The 17,596-nt window shown below is 38.6% G+C and overlaps 2 protein-coding genes across 2 annotated transcripts in view; one reads left to right on the top strand and one right to left on the bottom strand.

Moving 5' to 3' along the window:
* The window catches only part of LOC114642003 (zinc finger protein OZF), a 1,360,360-nt gene that overhangs the window by 630,131 nt on the left and 712,633 nt on the right, over positions 1 to 17,596 (bottom strand). The gene's annotated exons all lie outside the window — the stretch shown is intronic.
* LOC127526417 (zinc finger protein 239-like) lies at positions 8,861 to 17,044 on the top strand. The gene is made up of 2 exons (XM_051921864.1): positions 8,861 to 8,876; positions 15,547 to 17,044. The coding sequence occupies exons 1-2, from the start codon at positions 8,861 to 8,863 to the stop codon at positions 16,617 to 16,619; spliced, it is 1,089 nt and encodes a 362-aa protein (XP_051777824.1). The 3' UTR covers positions 16,620 to 17,044.

The raw sequence follows: 17,596 nt of genomic DNA, 5'->3' as shown, positions 1-17,596 counted from the left end.
ATTTTAGCTGCGCATACAATTTTCCAACCTTAAGAGGTTTTGCTAATGTGGACTCCTGACATACCTATAATGCCCATTCCACAAAATACAAAACATATTCAAATATTACCTTCTGCAGCTACTGAACGAGTGACTCACTGGGTGTGTACCTATTATGATGGAGCTGTAATTCATGTCTGTGACAGTTTAAACGCTGTTAAAAAATTCAGCCTCACCGAAGACCAGCTTCGTTTCCTTCATGCTTTGTTTCCTTACAAACCTCCCATAGTTTATGAAGACGCACAGCAACAATTAAATCATACAGATTCTGGTGTATTCTCAATTGCATTTGCTGTGTGTATTTCTTTAGGTATTGACCCAAGTGATCAAGTTTTTACTATTTCTTCAATGCGAAATCACTTACAAATAATTTTTGTTACTCGACAATTGATTCCATTCCCTGTCGAAAGTAGCCGACAGGCGACACCAGTTACAAGTATTCAGTGCGTTCAAAGACCTGTACGAAGTACGGCCACTAACACAGTCACTCATAAAAGGGGAGATGACTCAGTGCAGGAAATTTCCACTTTAATCACGTAGTTTATTTTGCCATTAAGGTAGAACATCATAAACTTCATCTTAAAATCGTTTATTTTACTAGTTTCTCAAGTAGCACGTTAAACGCTTTGTTCTATGTTTGATCTTCTATGTGCTCTATGTGTGTGAATCACTACGTGCTTCTGTTCTTTCTCTTTCTCGGATAGGGCACAGAATCCATTACATTCGTGATATTACAGCTCTCTGAATAATTAAAATACTGAGATGTATACATGATATCATTTTCATGAAGATAGGAATGAAAGCATGTTATTAAACATGGGAACACGGTGGCGCAGTGATTGTTCATATCTCACGCAAGAGGCTTGCTGCGCCATGTGCGACCTTCGATGAAATAATTTATCACAGTACTGTCTCTTTCAAACGTACTAATCTCCAATTCCTGTCCTTACTTTTCTTTCTCCAAAAACCCAATCGCCACACAATCAGCTCTGTAATAGACGTGAAGCCATCTGTAAGCTTAGAACGCTGATTCTTCAAAACTTTTAAGGAACATTGAAATATCTTCGTAGTACATGTTTAATTATTATATCCGTCTATCTTTCTAGTGTCGCGTCAGCACCAGCAAGAATACAGCGCAAGGCAGGAGCTATCCGTGAACTAGCTATACGCTGCGGCACCGTGTCCTCACATGTTTAATTATTAACAATACAGATTATTTAAATGAAGTTAAAGTTTTATCTGTATACTATAAGCAACATATTTTGCTGCATTTCATCTTAGAAGTGATATTGTCATCATACGCGCTTTATAAAGTAGTGCAGGTTGTGCAATATTATAACTGTAGTGTAAGTTTACAGTGAGGTGATTGTACTTATAAGTAAACAGTTCTACAAGTTCTGTAAGGAGCACTTGATGGACTGATTGAGTGCGTTTGTAGTTCTTGGGATGAAACTGTTTCTGAAACGCGAGGTCCAGGAAAGGCTTTGACGCTTTTTGCCGTGGTTGAGGTAGTGTGTGCTTGAAACTCTATACTGATAATTCTCTTTCCGATCATCTGCTGCTGTGACTCCCCACTCAGATACAGTGATATAAATACTCCGAGTGGTGCAGTGAGAGTAATATGGAAAAAGATGATCCGCAGTGGCAACCCTTAACGGGAGCAGCAAAAAGAAGAACAAGATGCAGTGAGCGTAACAACGCTAAAGCAGTTATGATATTTGGAATACTATGGCTATTCTCTGGACCATTATATTGCTACAGGTTAATTACAATCAGATGCATTACACTAATAAACAATATGTAGTTAATTTCAGTGTATTTATAAAGCCGCGTCAGGAATGTGGAGCTAAGAAAGAAAGGATGAGCACACAGGAACAGTAGCACTGCTTTGACGCTGGGTGCCGCCAGTCTGCAAAACCGAGCGGAGAAATTGCGTACACCAGGGTATGAGGTACCGTGGAAATGTGTGTGACTTTATGCCAAGTTTAGGTTTTATACATCGCGATTTGAGCGTGGAAACGGGAGTACGCAACATTTCTGTGCGTACGCACCATTTATACATGAGGCCCCAGTGCTGGAAAACGTTACTTAAATTAAATTCATTACATTGCTCATTACTTACAAAATCCTAATCTCCTCCAGTTCAGCCCACAGATGGGTGGTCTGCAGTGTGTGAGTTGGGGTTTGGCTGAATGTGAAGATGACAGCTTAGATGTTCTCTTCTACATCGATGTCCAGTGCACTAGAGATGAGGTTAGGCTCCTCCGCATACACTGCTTTGTCAATTTTGCTCTCGGGTTGGTCAGTTTAGCTTTCAGCTCAAAGACCATGTAAAAGAGGGGTTTCACGGACCTCTGAAAAATGTGCTAATTCACAGGGTTTGGCCAACAGAAAGCCGAGTGCAGGAGTCACCGTCAGATGACTGGAGATGACAGACAGGTGATTGTAATTTATTCAAAGCAACAAAAATATACAACAATAAAGTAAGCACACTGTAGGTAAACCAAGATAGTGGAATGCAAAGTCTCTCAGGAACAGGAAACCCCTTCTGGTCCAAAGGCGTGACTTTACTAAACTTTTTGACAATAACATTAATAATAATAATATTTAGTGACGCTGAGGAGACTTACAACATTTGAGACACAATTGCTGGCATTTCTTTTGCTTTTCCAGTATTAGCACAGACAGCTGAAGTGACCTCCTCATGGTGACACACTGCCAGTGCCTATCAGTCCTAACATATCAAATCCTTTTGAAATTCACTCTAACACAAGTCTTTGACAGGTGAACATTACTAGTACCTTAGAAAAGCTCTCGGAAAGAACATTGTGTGGGAGAAAAAAGAAATTCCACCTTTAGTTTAACATAACAACAGTTCTGTAATTAACAATTTAACACCAAAATAAAATGCAGGTATTTCACAACATTTATGTTTTTGGGGGTGGTATTCCATGACAAAGGGATGATAGCCCCCTGGTGTAGATCTTCTCCAACAAAGCCCACTTCTGGAGGTGGCACCCAGTCTGAATTCTTTGTGGCCCAGAAGATTCTGATTTGTGAGAATTGTTGGCCACATCCAGTACTGCAATATGGCAATATGTGTAGGGAAGTGTATTCTGTCTTTTTCATTTTTTTGTATCTTTCAGGTATGAATTTTCCCAAAAGCAATTGTTTGTGTAAACTTAGTGTCATATTTGGAGTACGGATGCTAATTAATGTGACTCCTCACAGACGGCAGGCACCCTCAGGCGATGGTGGATGCTGTACAGCAGCGTTTCTCAACCTTTAAGTACTTGCAAACCGAGTTTTCATAACAGTTTTAATCGCACCCCCCTAACGTTTTTTTTTTTTTTTTTTTTTTTAAATGAGCCCACTAATACCAATTTGTTCTTTTTAAATTAATGATATATCACAGATGCATATTTTATTATACCTACTTAACTTTTATCGACATTTATCTAACTGTATATTTATTTTTCTAGTATCAGAATGTAGTTTAAGTTAATTTGTTTTGGTTTCAATAGATGTATTTTTCATATTTTTGATTCTTGTTTTCTTTTTTCACATCTTTGGGCCCCCCTTTTTGTTACTTCGCGCACCACTAGGGGGGAATCACACCACAGATTGAGAACCACTGCAGTGCAGGTAAGTCTGCTCTCTGCAAGCCTTTTCTAATTTTATTGTATTTATTTGACATGTATATTATTTGGTAATGATACGTGATTCGTTTTTTCTCCCTTCGTGGATCTCCAGCTGCAAATATGCAAACCGTATCACAGACCTTCTCTTCCATATATATATATATATATATATATATATATATATATATATATATATATATATATATATATATATATAATTTCAATTCAATTTTATTTGTCATTCAGCAGACCATCCAAGATGTGCTGCAGAACGAAAATACAATGCACAAGACATTAATAAAAACACATAGTTAAAATCAGCCTACAATAAAATACTAAAATGCTTCATTTAAAAGACGAACGGCAGTAGGAAAAAAACTGTTTTTAAACCTGGTAGTTCTACATTTCAGGCTGCGGTACCTTCTGCTTGAGGGCATGAGGGAAAAGAGTTCAGAGGCAGGATAAGTAGGGTCTCTAGAAATCCGCACAGCTCTGGCCAGACAGCGTTGTTTTGCCAAATCTCGTAAATTTGGCAACAGGGCTCCATTGATCCTCTCCGCAGCCCTCACCACTTTCCTAAGTGCTTTCCATTCCGAAGCGCTGCAGCTCTCCTGCCACAGAGAGCTGCTGCTGGTTAGCACGCTCTCTATGGTCCCTCTGTAAAAAAGTGGTGAGGACTGACTTACTGAGATGGGCCCTCTTTAGCCTCCGCAGAAAGATCAAGCGCTGGTGAGCTTTCTTGATGACGGAGGAGGTGTGCAGGGACCAGGTGAGGTTGTTTGTCACATTAACACATTACTGTGTGTATATATATATATATATAATATATATATATATATATATATATATATATATATATATATATATATATATATATATATATATATACTGTGTATATATATGGTTTTGGCAGCCAAGCGCTTTTTTTCCAACCTAAAAGACGTCTCTTGAGATCCGTTTAATCGCCTCATTGATTGCATGTCTTCCAAGGTAGTTTCAATCCCCATTTCCTGCACCGAGTCATCTCCCCTTTTATGAGTGACTGTGTTAGTGGCCGTACTTCGTACAGGTCTTTGAATGCACTGAATACTTGTAACTGGTGTCGCCCGTCGGCTACTTTCAACAGGGAATGGAAGCAATTGTCGAGTAACAAAAATTATTTATAAGTGATTTTGCATTGAAGAAATAGTAAAAACTTGATCACTTGGGTCAATACCTAAAGAAATGTATTCGCAATTGCATTTGCTGTGTGTACCAGAATCTGTATGATTTAATTGTTGCTGTGCATCTTCATAAACTATGGGAGGTTTTTAAGGAAACAAAGCATGAAGGAAACGAAGCTGCTCTTCGGTGAGGTTGAAATTTTTTATCAGCGTTTAAACTGACATAGACATGAATTACAGCACCATCATAATAGGTACACACCCAGTGAGTCACTCGTTCAGTAGCTGCAGAAGGTAATATTTGAATATGTTTTGTATTTTGTGGAATGGGCATTATAGGTATGTCAGGAGTCCACATTAGCAAAAATTCTTGAGGTTGGAAAATTGTATGCGCAGCTAAAATTTCGTTGAATTTGTTCATGTGATCTGTTGATAAATAATCATTATTTACCAACTCATTCATTGCAAAATCTGACAGTGGTAATTACGATCACTCCTTCCATAACACTAAACACAAACACCAAGTAGACACTAACACTAAAAAACGGCAACACCGTCGGGAAGAACACTAAATGAGATAAAGTAAAAGTCTACTAAACTTCTTTATTATAACTGCTTTATTGTAGCAGGTGAGGGGACGCTGGCGCACGCTTGTTCTTGCCGCTCCTCCCTGTTAACAACACTTTTCGCAAAATTCGCCTTAATTCTGCACTTTCTTACGCTTGTTTTATTTTGTTTATTGTACGTATAGTTCGTGGATACAGCTGACTCGAATTGCATGGATTTGGCTTAATATTTAAAGATTTTATGGACTCCACTTTAATGGGAACAGCTGATTCGGTGGATCACGGGACGAGACCTACGAACATTTCTTTGTACCTGGCGATCTAGCACCTCGGGATGATCTGTCTCCGTGATTATATTCGCTATGCTGATCTGCTCCCATTTCATCTTACAGTACTCTACGACCTGGAACTGATCTGATGTTCATACTAACCTGGTTTATGGCTTATGGCTCCGGGTCGATCACGACTGAAATTACCAAGCGTTACTGTTTATAGCTGTGTATTGGAACATCCAAATCCTGCTTCCTCCTCCTGCTGCTTGCTATCGCCGCTCACCTACGCTACCACACCCGCCTGTCCTACAGGCAGCTTTGTGCCGTGCTGCTTCTACACTGCTTTCAGCTAAGTATCACTCACTATTTTAGCGGTTTGAGTACTGAGAAAAATGCTATATAAATGTAATGAATTATTATTATTTATTATTAAACACTAAAGTACAAAAAGGAAGTAGAAACTACACTGTAAAAAGCAATTCAAGGAACCTCTAACCACCACTTAATCAAATGCATTCTATTAGGTTAAAAATTCAACTTCAATGATTTTATTAAACATTTTAATTTGAAAACATTATTTAATGTGTTGACGTGAAAGAATTATATTAGTACATATTTTAGCTTAGACTTGTAAGTAATCTAAACTCAAAATCCTTTTTTCATTTATTGAAAAACAAAATTCAAGTTCGTCTAACCTAATCTAACGTTATTGCTACTTAATTTCTCTGTTCCATGAGTGGGCACAAAACTCCTCCCACTTAACATTCTGTGAGAAGATCGTAACGCCATATTGCAAGTGAAACAAACAACTACGGTGAGTGATAGAGCAGCTTTTTAAATTGCTGTCAAAGGTGAATAGTACTTCATTTCTCCTTCAATAATCCTGCGTTTTTATTTGCGCAATGCTGACAGGACTAGTAAAGTTGCTTTACGTCTGTAGAGGTTAAGCTACGGATTCAGGCAGGCTAACGTGATGGCTGTCTAACATTAGGCAGATGAACAGGTAAAAGCTAAGTGATAGAGGAGCAATTTCAAGATAATAATTATTGCTCTAACATATAATTTACTTATTTTGCATAACCAATTGAATAGCTCTAGTGAAATTTAGTGCCGTCCATCTTACCATATTTTCTCAACATTACTTTTTTTTGTTCGGGCCGCTAATATTTCTCACGTGCGTTTCTATGTTGGTTAAGGATTTTAGATGCAATGTTGCCTTACTGCATGTAAGCTTGATGCCATTTTGAGAAGATACTTCATTAATTGTAATTATCTTTCTTTGACTTTACTTATTTTCCAGTTTTTAAGTTTAAGTATACTCCGAAGCTGTACAGCCATTTTTCTTAAAATTGCTGTGTTGTTTTCATTTTTGTGCCTTTTTTTGCAATTATTCAAAGTAGCCATTTTAATCAGGATGTATGTTAAACTCACCACCATCATCATATGTGTGTGATTTGCCTCAAGTGGATTGTAAAGTGTTCCTTTGCTTATAAAATCTGTAGGGGGGATGGAATCAGTGCAATATTATAAATTTTGTCCAAGTTTGTCTTGGTCTTAAAGGTTGAATTATATAGAGCTCTTTCTGTTTGATCATTTGACCATTGACTGTTTTGACCAAATTAATGGATGTTGTCTCATCGAGGGGAGGAACATCAAGATTGAGGATTAGGCACATTAAGAATCAGCTTCTAGAGGTATGAGAACTAATCAGACTTGTCTTTGAAATTAAGCTTGCTGACTTGTCACCCTTTTGGATTAGTCATATTGGAATTTAATTTTATTCTTTTTTTCTCTTTTTACTCAATTAGAACAATACAATTGAAGTACGGAGAGAGGTGGCCATTCGTTGCCTGGTTGTCTACCTTGGAGAAAAGGAACAGGACCTCTTCAAGGAGTTTATTGTAAGTAATTTATCACCGTGGAATCTACACTTCAATATTCCAGGCAAAAACCTGCAATAGACGGCTGTAATTGTTACTAAAAACCTGTTTCACTTATAAAGTGGTTATTTTTAAACTTTTTGTTGTTTTGATACCTTTCACTGTGATACGCCTAAAGTAAGACATGACATTTTACAAAAGGAAATTTTTCTCTGTAGACCTCAACCAAAAAATTGAAAGTTGAAAGTAAGTTCTATTGTGGCACAATTTGACATCACAAATAGTTGAAACATTCTGTCTTTCCTAAAGAATGACACATTACAATGCTAGAGGATAACACAATATATGCAAGAAGGCTTCTTTAAATAATAGAAATAACCACAACAGCATTTTGCTAAATCCTGGCAATGGATCTGACCATTGTCCCATTTGTAAATGAGAAAAAAAATTGAGTGTATTGACTTAATGCTTAGTGCAAACATATTCAGCTTTCTGATTAGGCTGCCAAACACCATCTTTTCTTTTTGGTGGATTAATACCTGACAAACTTTGCCACTATGAAGATTCTAGTAAGCTTTTGTGCTCTTGTAATACTTCATAGTGGCACTTTTGACCCCAACAAACAAAAAAAGTGAGTTAAATTTGTGTCCATAGCTACTGTGTGATGGCAATGCTACTCACTGCTCATGTTGAGCCAGTTCATGTAAGTAGATGTGTATGGTTGTGTGTTGGAATGGTTAAAATAACATCAGCAGTAATAACACAATTCTGTTTTACTAAACCTCTTAATATACTTTTGCATTTGTTCTGCCAGATTATTGAAGAGTTTGAAGCAAACCTTGACAAGCAACTATTGAACATTACCACCATCAAAGACCAGAATCCAAACACTGGAACCATCATGATCGAGGGAGCCAAAATCCTGGATGGTACTGATGTCCCAAGGTGCTGTGCTTTGCTCATGGATTTAATATACGCTCTGAATCTGAGCTATCCCAAGGATCTAAAATGTACATATGAAGTATTCCAGAAACTGTTCCTTGAACTTGATGGACTAAAAACCAGTGGGAATGTAATGAATTTCAAGTACAGCATTTTCTAAGAACACTTTTATTTCAAACCACTGCCATTTTTTTTTTTTTTTAAACCCCATGTTATTATTTAATCCATAAACAGCTGTTTCAATTGTAAACATTCTCAGGTTTTGTTTTAAATTTTTGTTGATTATGAGCTGTTGAAAACATGTTCATTATGGTTTTGTAATACTGTGTTCAAAGAATGTTGCTCTTTTGTCCAAGAATGTTCTTAGATGAGAGTAGGTGCTGTTGTGTGTTCGTACCTCATGATCTTTGTAAGCACTTGGTATTTTCATAGTGAGGTTGCTATATTTTTCAAAATGTTTTTGCATTCTGCAATAGAAGTCGGGTTTGACAAATTTGACAGTTGAATATTACATTGAGGCCTATATTTTTGCTGCTGTAGTATGGCTATTTGTTGAAAAATATAAAAATGCAACATTTCCAATAAAGTAAATTTTGCAACATTTTCATTCTTTAAGTGGCTGTAGTTTTAATAATTTAATAAACTTGATAAAGCTGAAAATTATAGGCTGAAAACATTAATTAGACCAACTTCACTTTTTACACCATCACAACTTTAAAATATATTAATAATTAAGTACGTAGAACTTAAAACAGTATTTAAAAATGTAACATAAATTAGTTGGGACAACTTAATTTTTCTGTGCAGTGAATTTAAAAAGTTCCGTGTATCCTATAATTTTTTAAGCTGATGGTGCTTAAAAGCAATTTAAGATCTGAAGGAAAAACCTTTTCCAGTTACTCAATGTTATGGGTTGGTTCTACGTAATTTTAACCAGAAGTTATAGTAACTTAAAAAGCTTGATGCAGAGCGTTGCGTTAATTTTTTTTGTTGGCCCAAAACAGTAGTTTTTATAGCACTAAACCGCAACACTGCCGGGAACACCAGCAGACCGTGTCTACTAAACACTAAAGGAAAAAATACTATTCAGTAAGTACCACGTCTACTAAATAGTAAATCAGTAAAGGAGAAAGGACTAACCGCGTCAGCTGTGAAGCTCAGCTCGGAGCGAAATGAAGAGAATGAAATGAGGTGAATGGGAGGGGAGATGATCATGTGACTCCAACACCTGCCTTAACTCTCCATCCCTCCACAAACATAGTCTCTCGGATCCCAACTTTCCTTTCGCACACCACGTCTACTAAACATTAAGAAACACTATGTAGAAACACTAAAGGAAAAAATACTATTCAGTAAGCACCGCGTCTACTAAACAGTAAAGGGGAAAGGACTAAACACTATGGAAAAAGAACGTCAAGACCGTGTCAGCTGCGGAGCTCAGCTCGGAGCGAAATGAAGTGAATGAAATGAGGTGAATGGGAGGGGAGATGATCACCTGACTCCAATACCTGCCTTAACTCTCCTTTCCTCCACAAACACAGCCACACAGATCCCAACTCTCCTTTATATATATATATATATATATGTATATGTGGTTAATTTCAGTGTATTTGATAAAGCCGCGTCAGGGACGTGGATCTAAAAAAGAAAGGGAAACCACACTGGAACAAAAGCACTACATTGACGCTGGGTGCCGCCAATTTGCATAACCAAGAGGGGAATTTGCATACGCCAAAGATTTAGCTGGAGTGAAAATGTGCATGGCTTTACACCAAGTTTAGTTTTTATACATTACGATGTGAGTGTGGAAACGGGAGTATGCAACATTTTTGTGCGTACACACCATTTATACATGGGGCCCCAGGCGTCCAATGACCTTCTTCCTGCAGCACCTCCTGGTGTGGCGGAAGTGCTGCTAAACAGGGCCCAGTAAACATCAAGGCACCTCCTGGGGGTGGCAATGGGCCCCAACAAAGTTGACCTTCCATGCTCCAAATCCGTGGCCCTGTTGCAAGCCAAGGGGGCTGCCCTCTATCGGTCTGTGGAGACAGTAACCAGAATAAGCCCTCTCCCCCTGTCTTTCTGTGCTAAAGGCATCCCTGCTGGGAATGGTCCCAGGCAGTCTGTCACACCACATATTGTTGTTAATGTTCAGATCAAGGAACTGAGAGAGCCATGACAAAACGTTAAGCTTGGGCCATTGTGAATTCTGGGGTGCAGTTCTGATCATTTTCCTTTTGTGGAAGCCATACTCTTTTAATGTTTAGCTTTTATAGATGGTGTGATGTTTGCTTCAGAATTTTCTAATATTTAATTGAATCCATTCTTCCCTCTACTAGTGAATAGTTCCTGGTGCTCCTGGCTTCAACACAAGCCTGAGACATGATTGATCTTCTCCCATCCTTAACAGTCAGAGACGTTTTCTTGTCATGGAATTCTGTGCCCTTTTTCCTCCAAACACACCTTTGCACATTTGGCCAAAAAGTTATTTTTTGACTTCATCAGTTCACATGGTTTGGTTCCAAAATGCACCAGACTTGTTTAGATGTACATCTGCAACCTTTGAATTTTGTGGTGAGGACACAGGAAATATTTCTTTTGATGGCTCCTTGGCTTCCTTGGAGGTCATATTTGTGGTGGTGTTGCTGTACAGTAGAACAGTGCATCACCACTCCAGAGTCTGACTACAAAAGACCACCAGGAAGCTTTAAGACACAGGGGTTTAGATTTGCCATTCGAGCAATGCTATGAGCAGTTGTCTTGGTCTTCCTGACCTCAACTTGATTTCCACCATTGCTGTTAAGTGCCATCTCATAATAACGTTACCAACTTAAAAACTCTTTGCCATCTTCTATAGTCTTTTCCTGCTTTGTGACTATAAATTATTTTATTCCTCAGAGTGTTAGACAGCTGCTTAGAGGAGCCCATGGCTGCTGGTTGCTGGGACAAGGTTTGAGGAGTCTGAGAATTTATACAGCTTTGAATTTTGCATCGCCTGGCCATTCATTATGATGATTGAAAACAAGCCAAAGCCCTAAGGAGCTAATTAGGGTCTGACGTCTTGGGGGAAAAAGACATCTGAGACCTCCGATCTCTTGGGGTGCACAAACATTTCTGGAGTATTCCTCCTTTTTTCACTCTTCAAATCAAAAATAACACACAAATCTTGTTTAAAATGCAGAAAAGAATGTGTTATCTTTAACTTTATGGCGTTTGCGGATCAATTCATCTGATATTGACTTAACTATTACACAGTAACAGTTATTTTCATCAGGAGGGTCCCCACACATTTGCATGTCACTGTGTATGAGATGTCATGAAAGTGTTGATCTTGGTAATGCTACGTCTGAAAAGGAAAATCTGCTTGGCAGAGTATATCGTGCATCCAAGTGAAGAATTAAATGACAGAACCCTTAACTTTCTACTATAGAAAATGGTGGTGTATCTAAATGATAAATTGCAATTATTTTTGAGGGATACTCTGATTTTTTTTGTCCTGTCCTGATCATATGTCTGGTTCTTTTCAATCAGTGCCATTATTGACAGCTAAGATACATTTGTTTCCTTAGCGGTTTTCCTGCTTTCACTGCATTGTTGAACATCGATGTGCTCAGCTGTGTGTTGTACCTAAACGTTTCTCATCAAATTAGTTACACCAAATGTCTTTCTTTTAAATACACCACATATAGCAACTATCTTTTTAATTTTAAACTGTATATATAAAATTCCTATCACATTTCAGGTACTTTAAGATATTTCCACACAGCAGTTATTTTCTTCATCAGTTTCCACTCTGTGCGCTCTGTCAGTGCTGCGCATGTCCTCAGCTTAACATATTCCATGTCATGAAATCAGTAGACCAGTCAACCAATTACAAGTCGATTTCACAATAAACAGCAAAAACTGGGCAATTTTAATTCAAGACTGATTAATTAGTGTAATACTACTGTTTAATTCAGTTGTATTTCTTCTTTATAGCTCTCTTCATTGAGGGCAGGCTTGGACTGCTTGATGTTTGCAGCCATAACAGAGATAATAATTCCATACATGAACACACACATTGCATCAAATAGACAATAAACCTGGCAAATGTTAGCTTACTCAACATAAGTAAGTCCTGATAGTAGATACCCTTTAACATTATAATGGTGAGTTTAAATGTCACCAGCATGTCTCAAAGGTTACCAGTCCTGGTGTCACCTGCCACTCCCCTATTGAGCTGAAACACCAACAGCTGTGCTCTTCCTCGGTTTTCTCATCTTCTAATTTTTCTCCGAGGTCACTGCAGTTCTGTAGGCCTGTGCACTGAGGCGTCACTCATCCATTGCTCTCTTTTGCTTTGGTGAATGAAAGAAGACATTTTGTTGTTTGTTTTGGTGTCAAATGGTTTTAGTTCAAGTGTGGATAAACGTCAGGACACATTCTAATTGTTGAAGGTGCACTTTTCATGCTTGGCATGGCGTTCTGTTTTATATAGTACCCTCCATAATGGCTGAGACAATGAAACATTCTTCTTGAATTTACTCATTTAATCCACTGTTTAAAATTACAAATTAAATAATTCAAATGTAATTAAAGTACAAATTACTGGTTTTCATTTAACCCTTTAACCGCCAACTCCCTAAATATTCCCCACGCCAGGCGAAATCTGAACAATTTTCGTTTTTTTACTTTTTTACATTTTTTTTACATTTTTTACATTTATTCAAGCAGTATTGACCACTAAATGTTGTGCAAGTTGCCAGTGTATACACGAAATCTATAAATGTAACCTGAATTCTCAGCTAAGCAAAACATCTTGATACCAAACCGTGCCCTTTTCAATGGTAGATACTGTCGAAACTGTAAGCGGCCCTTCCACGACAATAAACTTTCATCAACTGCAACTGACGGTCCTGGCATGTAGGGCAACTGAAATGCTTCAAATAAATGATCAATCAAAGGACGTAGCTTGAATAAGTGGTCGCGGTTTGGATCTTTCTTATCTGGCTCATTTCTGTTGTCATTCAAATGAAAGAATTTCAGCAGCAAAGAGAATCGGTTACGTGTCATGACAGCTGCAAAAATAGGTGTTGCATACATAGGATCTGTAGACCAGTACATCTCAATATCTGGTTTTCTGATTATTCCCATCAACATCAAAATCCCAATGAATTTTTTCATTTCGTTTTCATCAGTGTCAAACCAAGCACGAACACGGGAATGTGGAGGTAAATTGGGATTTTTCTCAATAAACTGTGCTGCATACAGATTTGTCTGATGAACAAAATGTCTGATCAAATCAGGTGACACAAACAGCTCATAAAACTGCTCAGCAGTGTAATTGTTTACATCAACAATAAAGCCACACGTTCCCTCAAACGAATGCAGAAAAGGTAGTTCACCACGGGCAGCAGCCCAGCTGAGATGCTGGGGATACACCCACTCAGCGCCGTCATCCGATGCGTCTTCATTCACAGTATCATGCAGCGCACGTTGCTGCTCATCACTGTCGCTAAAATCTTCTTCAGAACTGCTACAATCATGATCAGAACTGTCCAAAATCGCCTGCAAAGCCTCACTTGAAGTCAGTTTACGTTTCGCCATATTCACAGCTTTTACATGCGAATCACGTCACATGACCGGCCAAAACAACCACAGACTTGTCGAAATACAACGTAGTAATAATACCCACACCAAACCATCAGTTATACTACTTGCCAGGCATTCATATAACCACAGGCAAATGTGCCGGATAATTCCGGCAGTATGGCGTTAGCAATAAAACAACGGTGCCGGATATATCCGGCAGAGGGCGGTAAAGGGGTTAAGGGGATTCGCAAACATTTCAGTCACACCTTGTAGAAATGACAGCACTTTTTCTGAATCGTCATCCCATTTCAGGGCACCGTAATGTTTGGGACAATTGGTGCCAGAGGTGTTTGTGATTCCTCAGGTGTGTTTCATTGCTTTAGTCTTGCAGGCCTAAGACACCCCAGCTTACTCCTACCTACAGACTACCTTTGGTCTTTGTTGTTGCCATTGTTCAACATGAGGGCAAGAGCTGTGCCAATGAAAGTCAAAGAAGTTGGAAAATAATAATGAAATCATTAGAGAGATCAGAAAACTTTAAGATTACCCAATTCGACTGTCTGGGATATCAATAACAAGAAAGAACACATTGGTGAGCTCAGTAATCATAAAGGGACTTGTAGGCCAAGTTAGACCACCACTGCTGAAGACAACAGACGTTGCTGCAGATTTCATTTTCATCAGGACTTGCATACCCTGATGGTAACGATATTGCATGTATCTCTCTACCGTCTTAAGTATACCATCCCATACAGATGGCATTACGTGGCACAGGGTGACTGAGAGATTCCTCACCAGTCAGGCAGTTCACACTGAAAAGTCACCATCGTCAAATAACACACAGCTGTTAAGACCAGTAAGAGAACTGGGATTGTGTGATTTCTGCATGGTGGTCTCTGTAATGAAGGCTGCAGTTCAGCACACACTTCAAAGAGGATGACAGTAGGGAGTCTAAATCAGTTAAGTCCTCATCATGAGCCAAAATGTCATTGTGATACATCAAAACTCACTTCTTGTGTAGCCTGTCAAACATCAGAATGTGAAATGTGTAATGAAATGAGATTTTCTATTCAGTTCTTCGTTTTCCCACCTGGAGTTGCTAAAATGCCAACACAAATAAAGTCTGCATGGGACTTACAAATGCTCAAAACTTGAGGGAACTTTGAGCCAATTTAAATGGCAAGTTCTAGTTTTATAAATCCTAACTTTTGCATAAGAAACAGCTTTCATATATGTGGCCGAGCATAAAGAAGTTTTATACATGTGGTCCTGGTGAGTAGTTGTAATAGAGAATGTAAAATTAACAAATTAACTGTGTTTTCCAAGTGCAACAACAGTTTTATAATTGCTTATGCTGATCAAAGGTTGTTCCTAATTTCAGCCATCATGTATTTAATGTGAGTTAATGTTGATAATGCAGCGAATTGAAAATAAGTGCTTTTTTTTTCCTTTTTGTTTTAAATTTTACACAGGAAAGAAAAATCACTGGAGTGTGGAATGTGGCAGAGAATTCTTTAACAGGAGTGCTCTTCAGAAACACTCGAGAGTTCACACCGGAGAGAAGACATATTACTGTAATGAATGTGGTAAACAGTTTTCACATAAAGGCCATCTTCAGATACACACGAGAGTTCACACCGGAGAGAAGCCATATTGCTGTACTGAATGTGGCAAACAGTTTTCACATAAAGGCAGTCTTCAGAGACACACGAGAGTTCACACCGGAGAGAAGACATATTACTGTAATGAATGTGGCAAACAGTTTTCACATAAAGGCAGTCTTCAGAGACACACGAGAGTTCACACCAAAGAGAAGCCATATTGCTGTAATGAATGTGGTAAACAGTTTTCACGAAAAGGCCATCTTCAGATACACACGAGCGTTCACACTGGAGAGAAGCCATATTGCTGTAATCAATGTGGCAAACAGTTTTCACAAATGAGCAGTCTTCAGATACACACGAGAGTTCACACTGGAGAGAAGCCATATTGCTGTAATCAATGTGGTAAACAGTTTTCACATAATGGCAGTCTTCAGAGACACACTAGAGTTCACACCGAAGAGAAGACAAATTGTTGTAATGAATGCGGTAAACAGTTTTCACAAATAGGCCATCTTCAGAGACACACTAGAGTTCACACCAGAGAGAAGAAAAATTGTTGTAATGAATGCGGTAAACAGTTTTCACGAAAAGGCCATCTTCAGAGACACATGAGAGTTCACACCGGAGAGAAGCCATATTGCTGTAATGAATGTGGTAAACAGTTTTCACAAATGAGCAGTCTTCAGATACACACGAGAGTTCACACTGGAGAGAAGCCATATTACTGTAATCAATGTGGTAAACAGTTTTCACAACTAGGCGATCTTCAGAGACACACGAGAGTTCACACCGGAGAGAAGCCATATTGCTGTAATGAATGCAATAAACATTTTTTACAGAGTCAGTCTTCAGATACGCACGAGAGTTCACAACAGAATAAAAACGGTAGCAGTTCACAAATCAATCCAGAAAAACAAGAACCCTTCAGGACTCAAGAGTGAGGTTGTCGTGTCCTAAAAAGAAAGCAAACTAAACTATTGTTGAGAAATGAATCTCAAAGAGAAACCATATTGCTGTTTGGAATGTGGCAAACAAATCTGTCAGAGCAGTACACTTCAGAGACGCACCAGAATTCCCACAGGAGAGAAGTACAACTGAGCTGTCCTGACTAAAGAGTGAGGTTCACTCCTGCCTGGACAGTAATCACATGTAACTGACTCAAATCCATCCTACTTAGTGTTGTGTCAAAAACAAATCAACATGGAGGAGAAATAGAAGTTTATATCCTTTTTCCTTTTCCAGAAACAAAATAAAGAACAGGGCGTCATACAAACGGCTTCTCACCAAAGCCCCTACAGCCTCCACTGTGCGCCCAACTCTGTTTTCATAACATACGTATTACATATAGAACTGTTTACAATATATTATACACTTTCATCAGAAAAAAAAAAAAAAACGCTTTACAGTATACATTGTAGCGGGGCCACATAGTGTTTAAATGTCAGTTCTGAGTGCGTCTCGTTTCATTGTCCCGTTTACTGTTTGTGCATCAGTTAATGCCGTCCCCGTAAAAGGGGACGGATGATGGAAGGAGACCATAGCCACAAACCTGGAAAACACCTGTTTACAATCAATCAATCGCAGCCGTCACAGGATTATTTAAGCCATCAGGAGGAGAAGGAAGAGAGGAGAGAAGGAGATTTTTTTTCACCATCACGACCACACTGTACCTGTTCTTTTCCATATCACGCTTAGCCATCCAGTTTGTTTTTCCATCTGCCGGATTTACTTCAAGGACCTCACCACGAGAGACCCCAGGGTAGGACTTAGTCATCCACCACACACACGAGGATTCACGGTGAGGCTGTTCCATTTTTTCCGGGGAGAATCAAACAACGCAATATCACTAATTCAGTCATCCGCTTTCAGGACAGTTTCTTTATTACCGGACTCATGTTCTCATTCATTTTCAGTTTAT

Source organism: Erpetoichthys calabaricus, assembly GCF_900747795.2.
Source record: "Erpetoichthys calabaricus chromosome 1 unlocalized genomic scaffold, fErpCal1.3 SUPER_1_unloc_27, whole genome shotgun sequence".
In the NCBI taxonomy this organism is placed as follows: Eukaryota; Metazoa; Chordata; class Cladistia; order Polypteriformes; family Polypteridae; genus Erpetoichthys; species Erpetoichthys calabaricus.
This window is presented reverse-complemented; position numbering and strand designations above follow the sequence as displayed.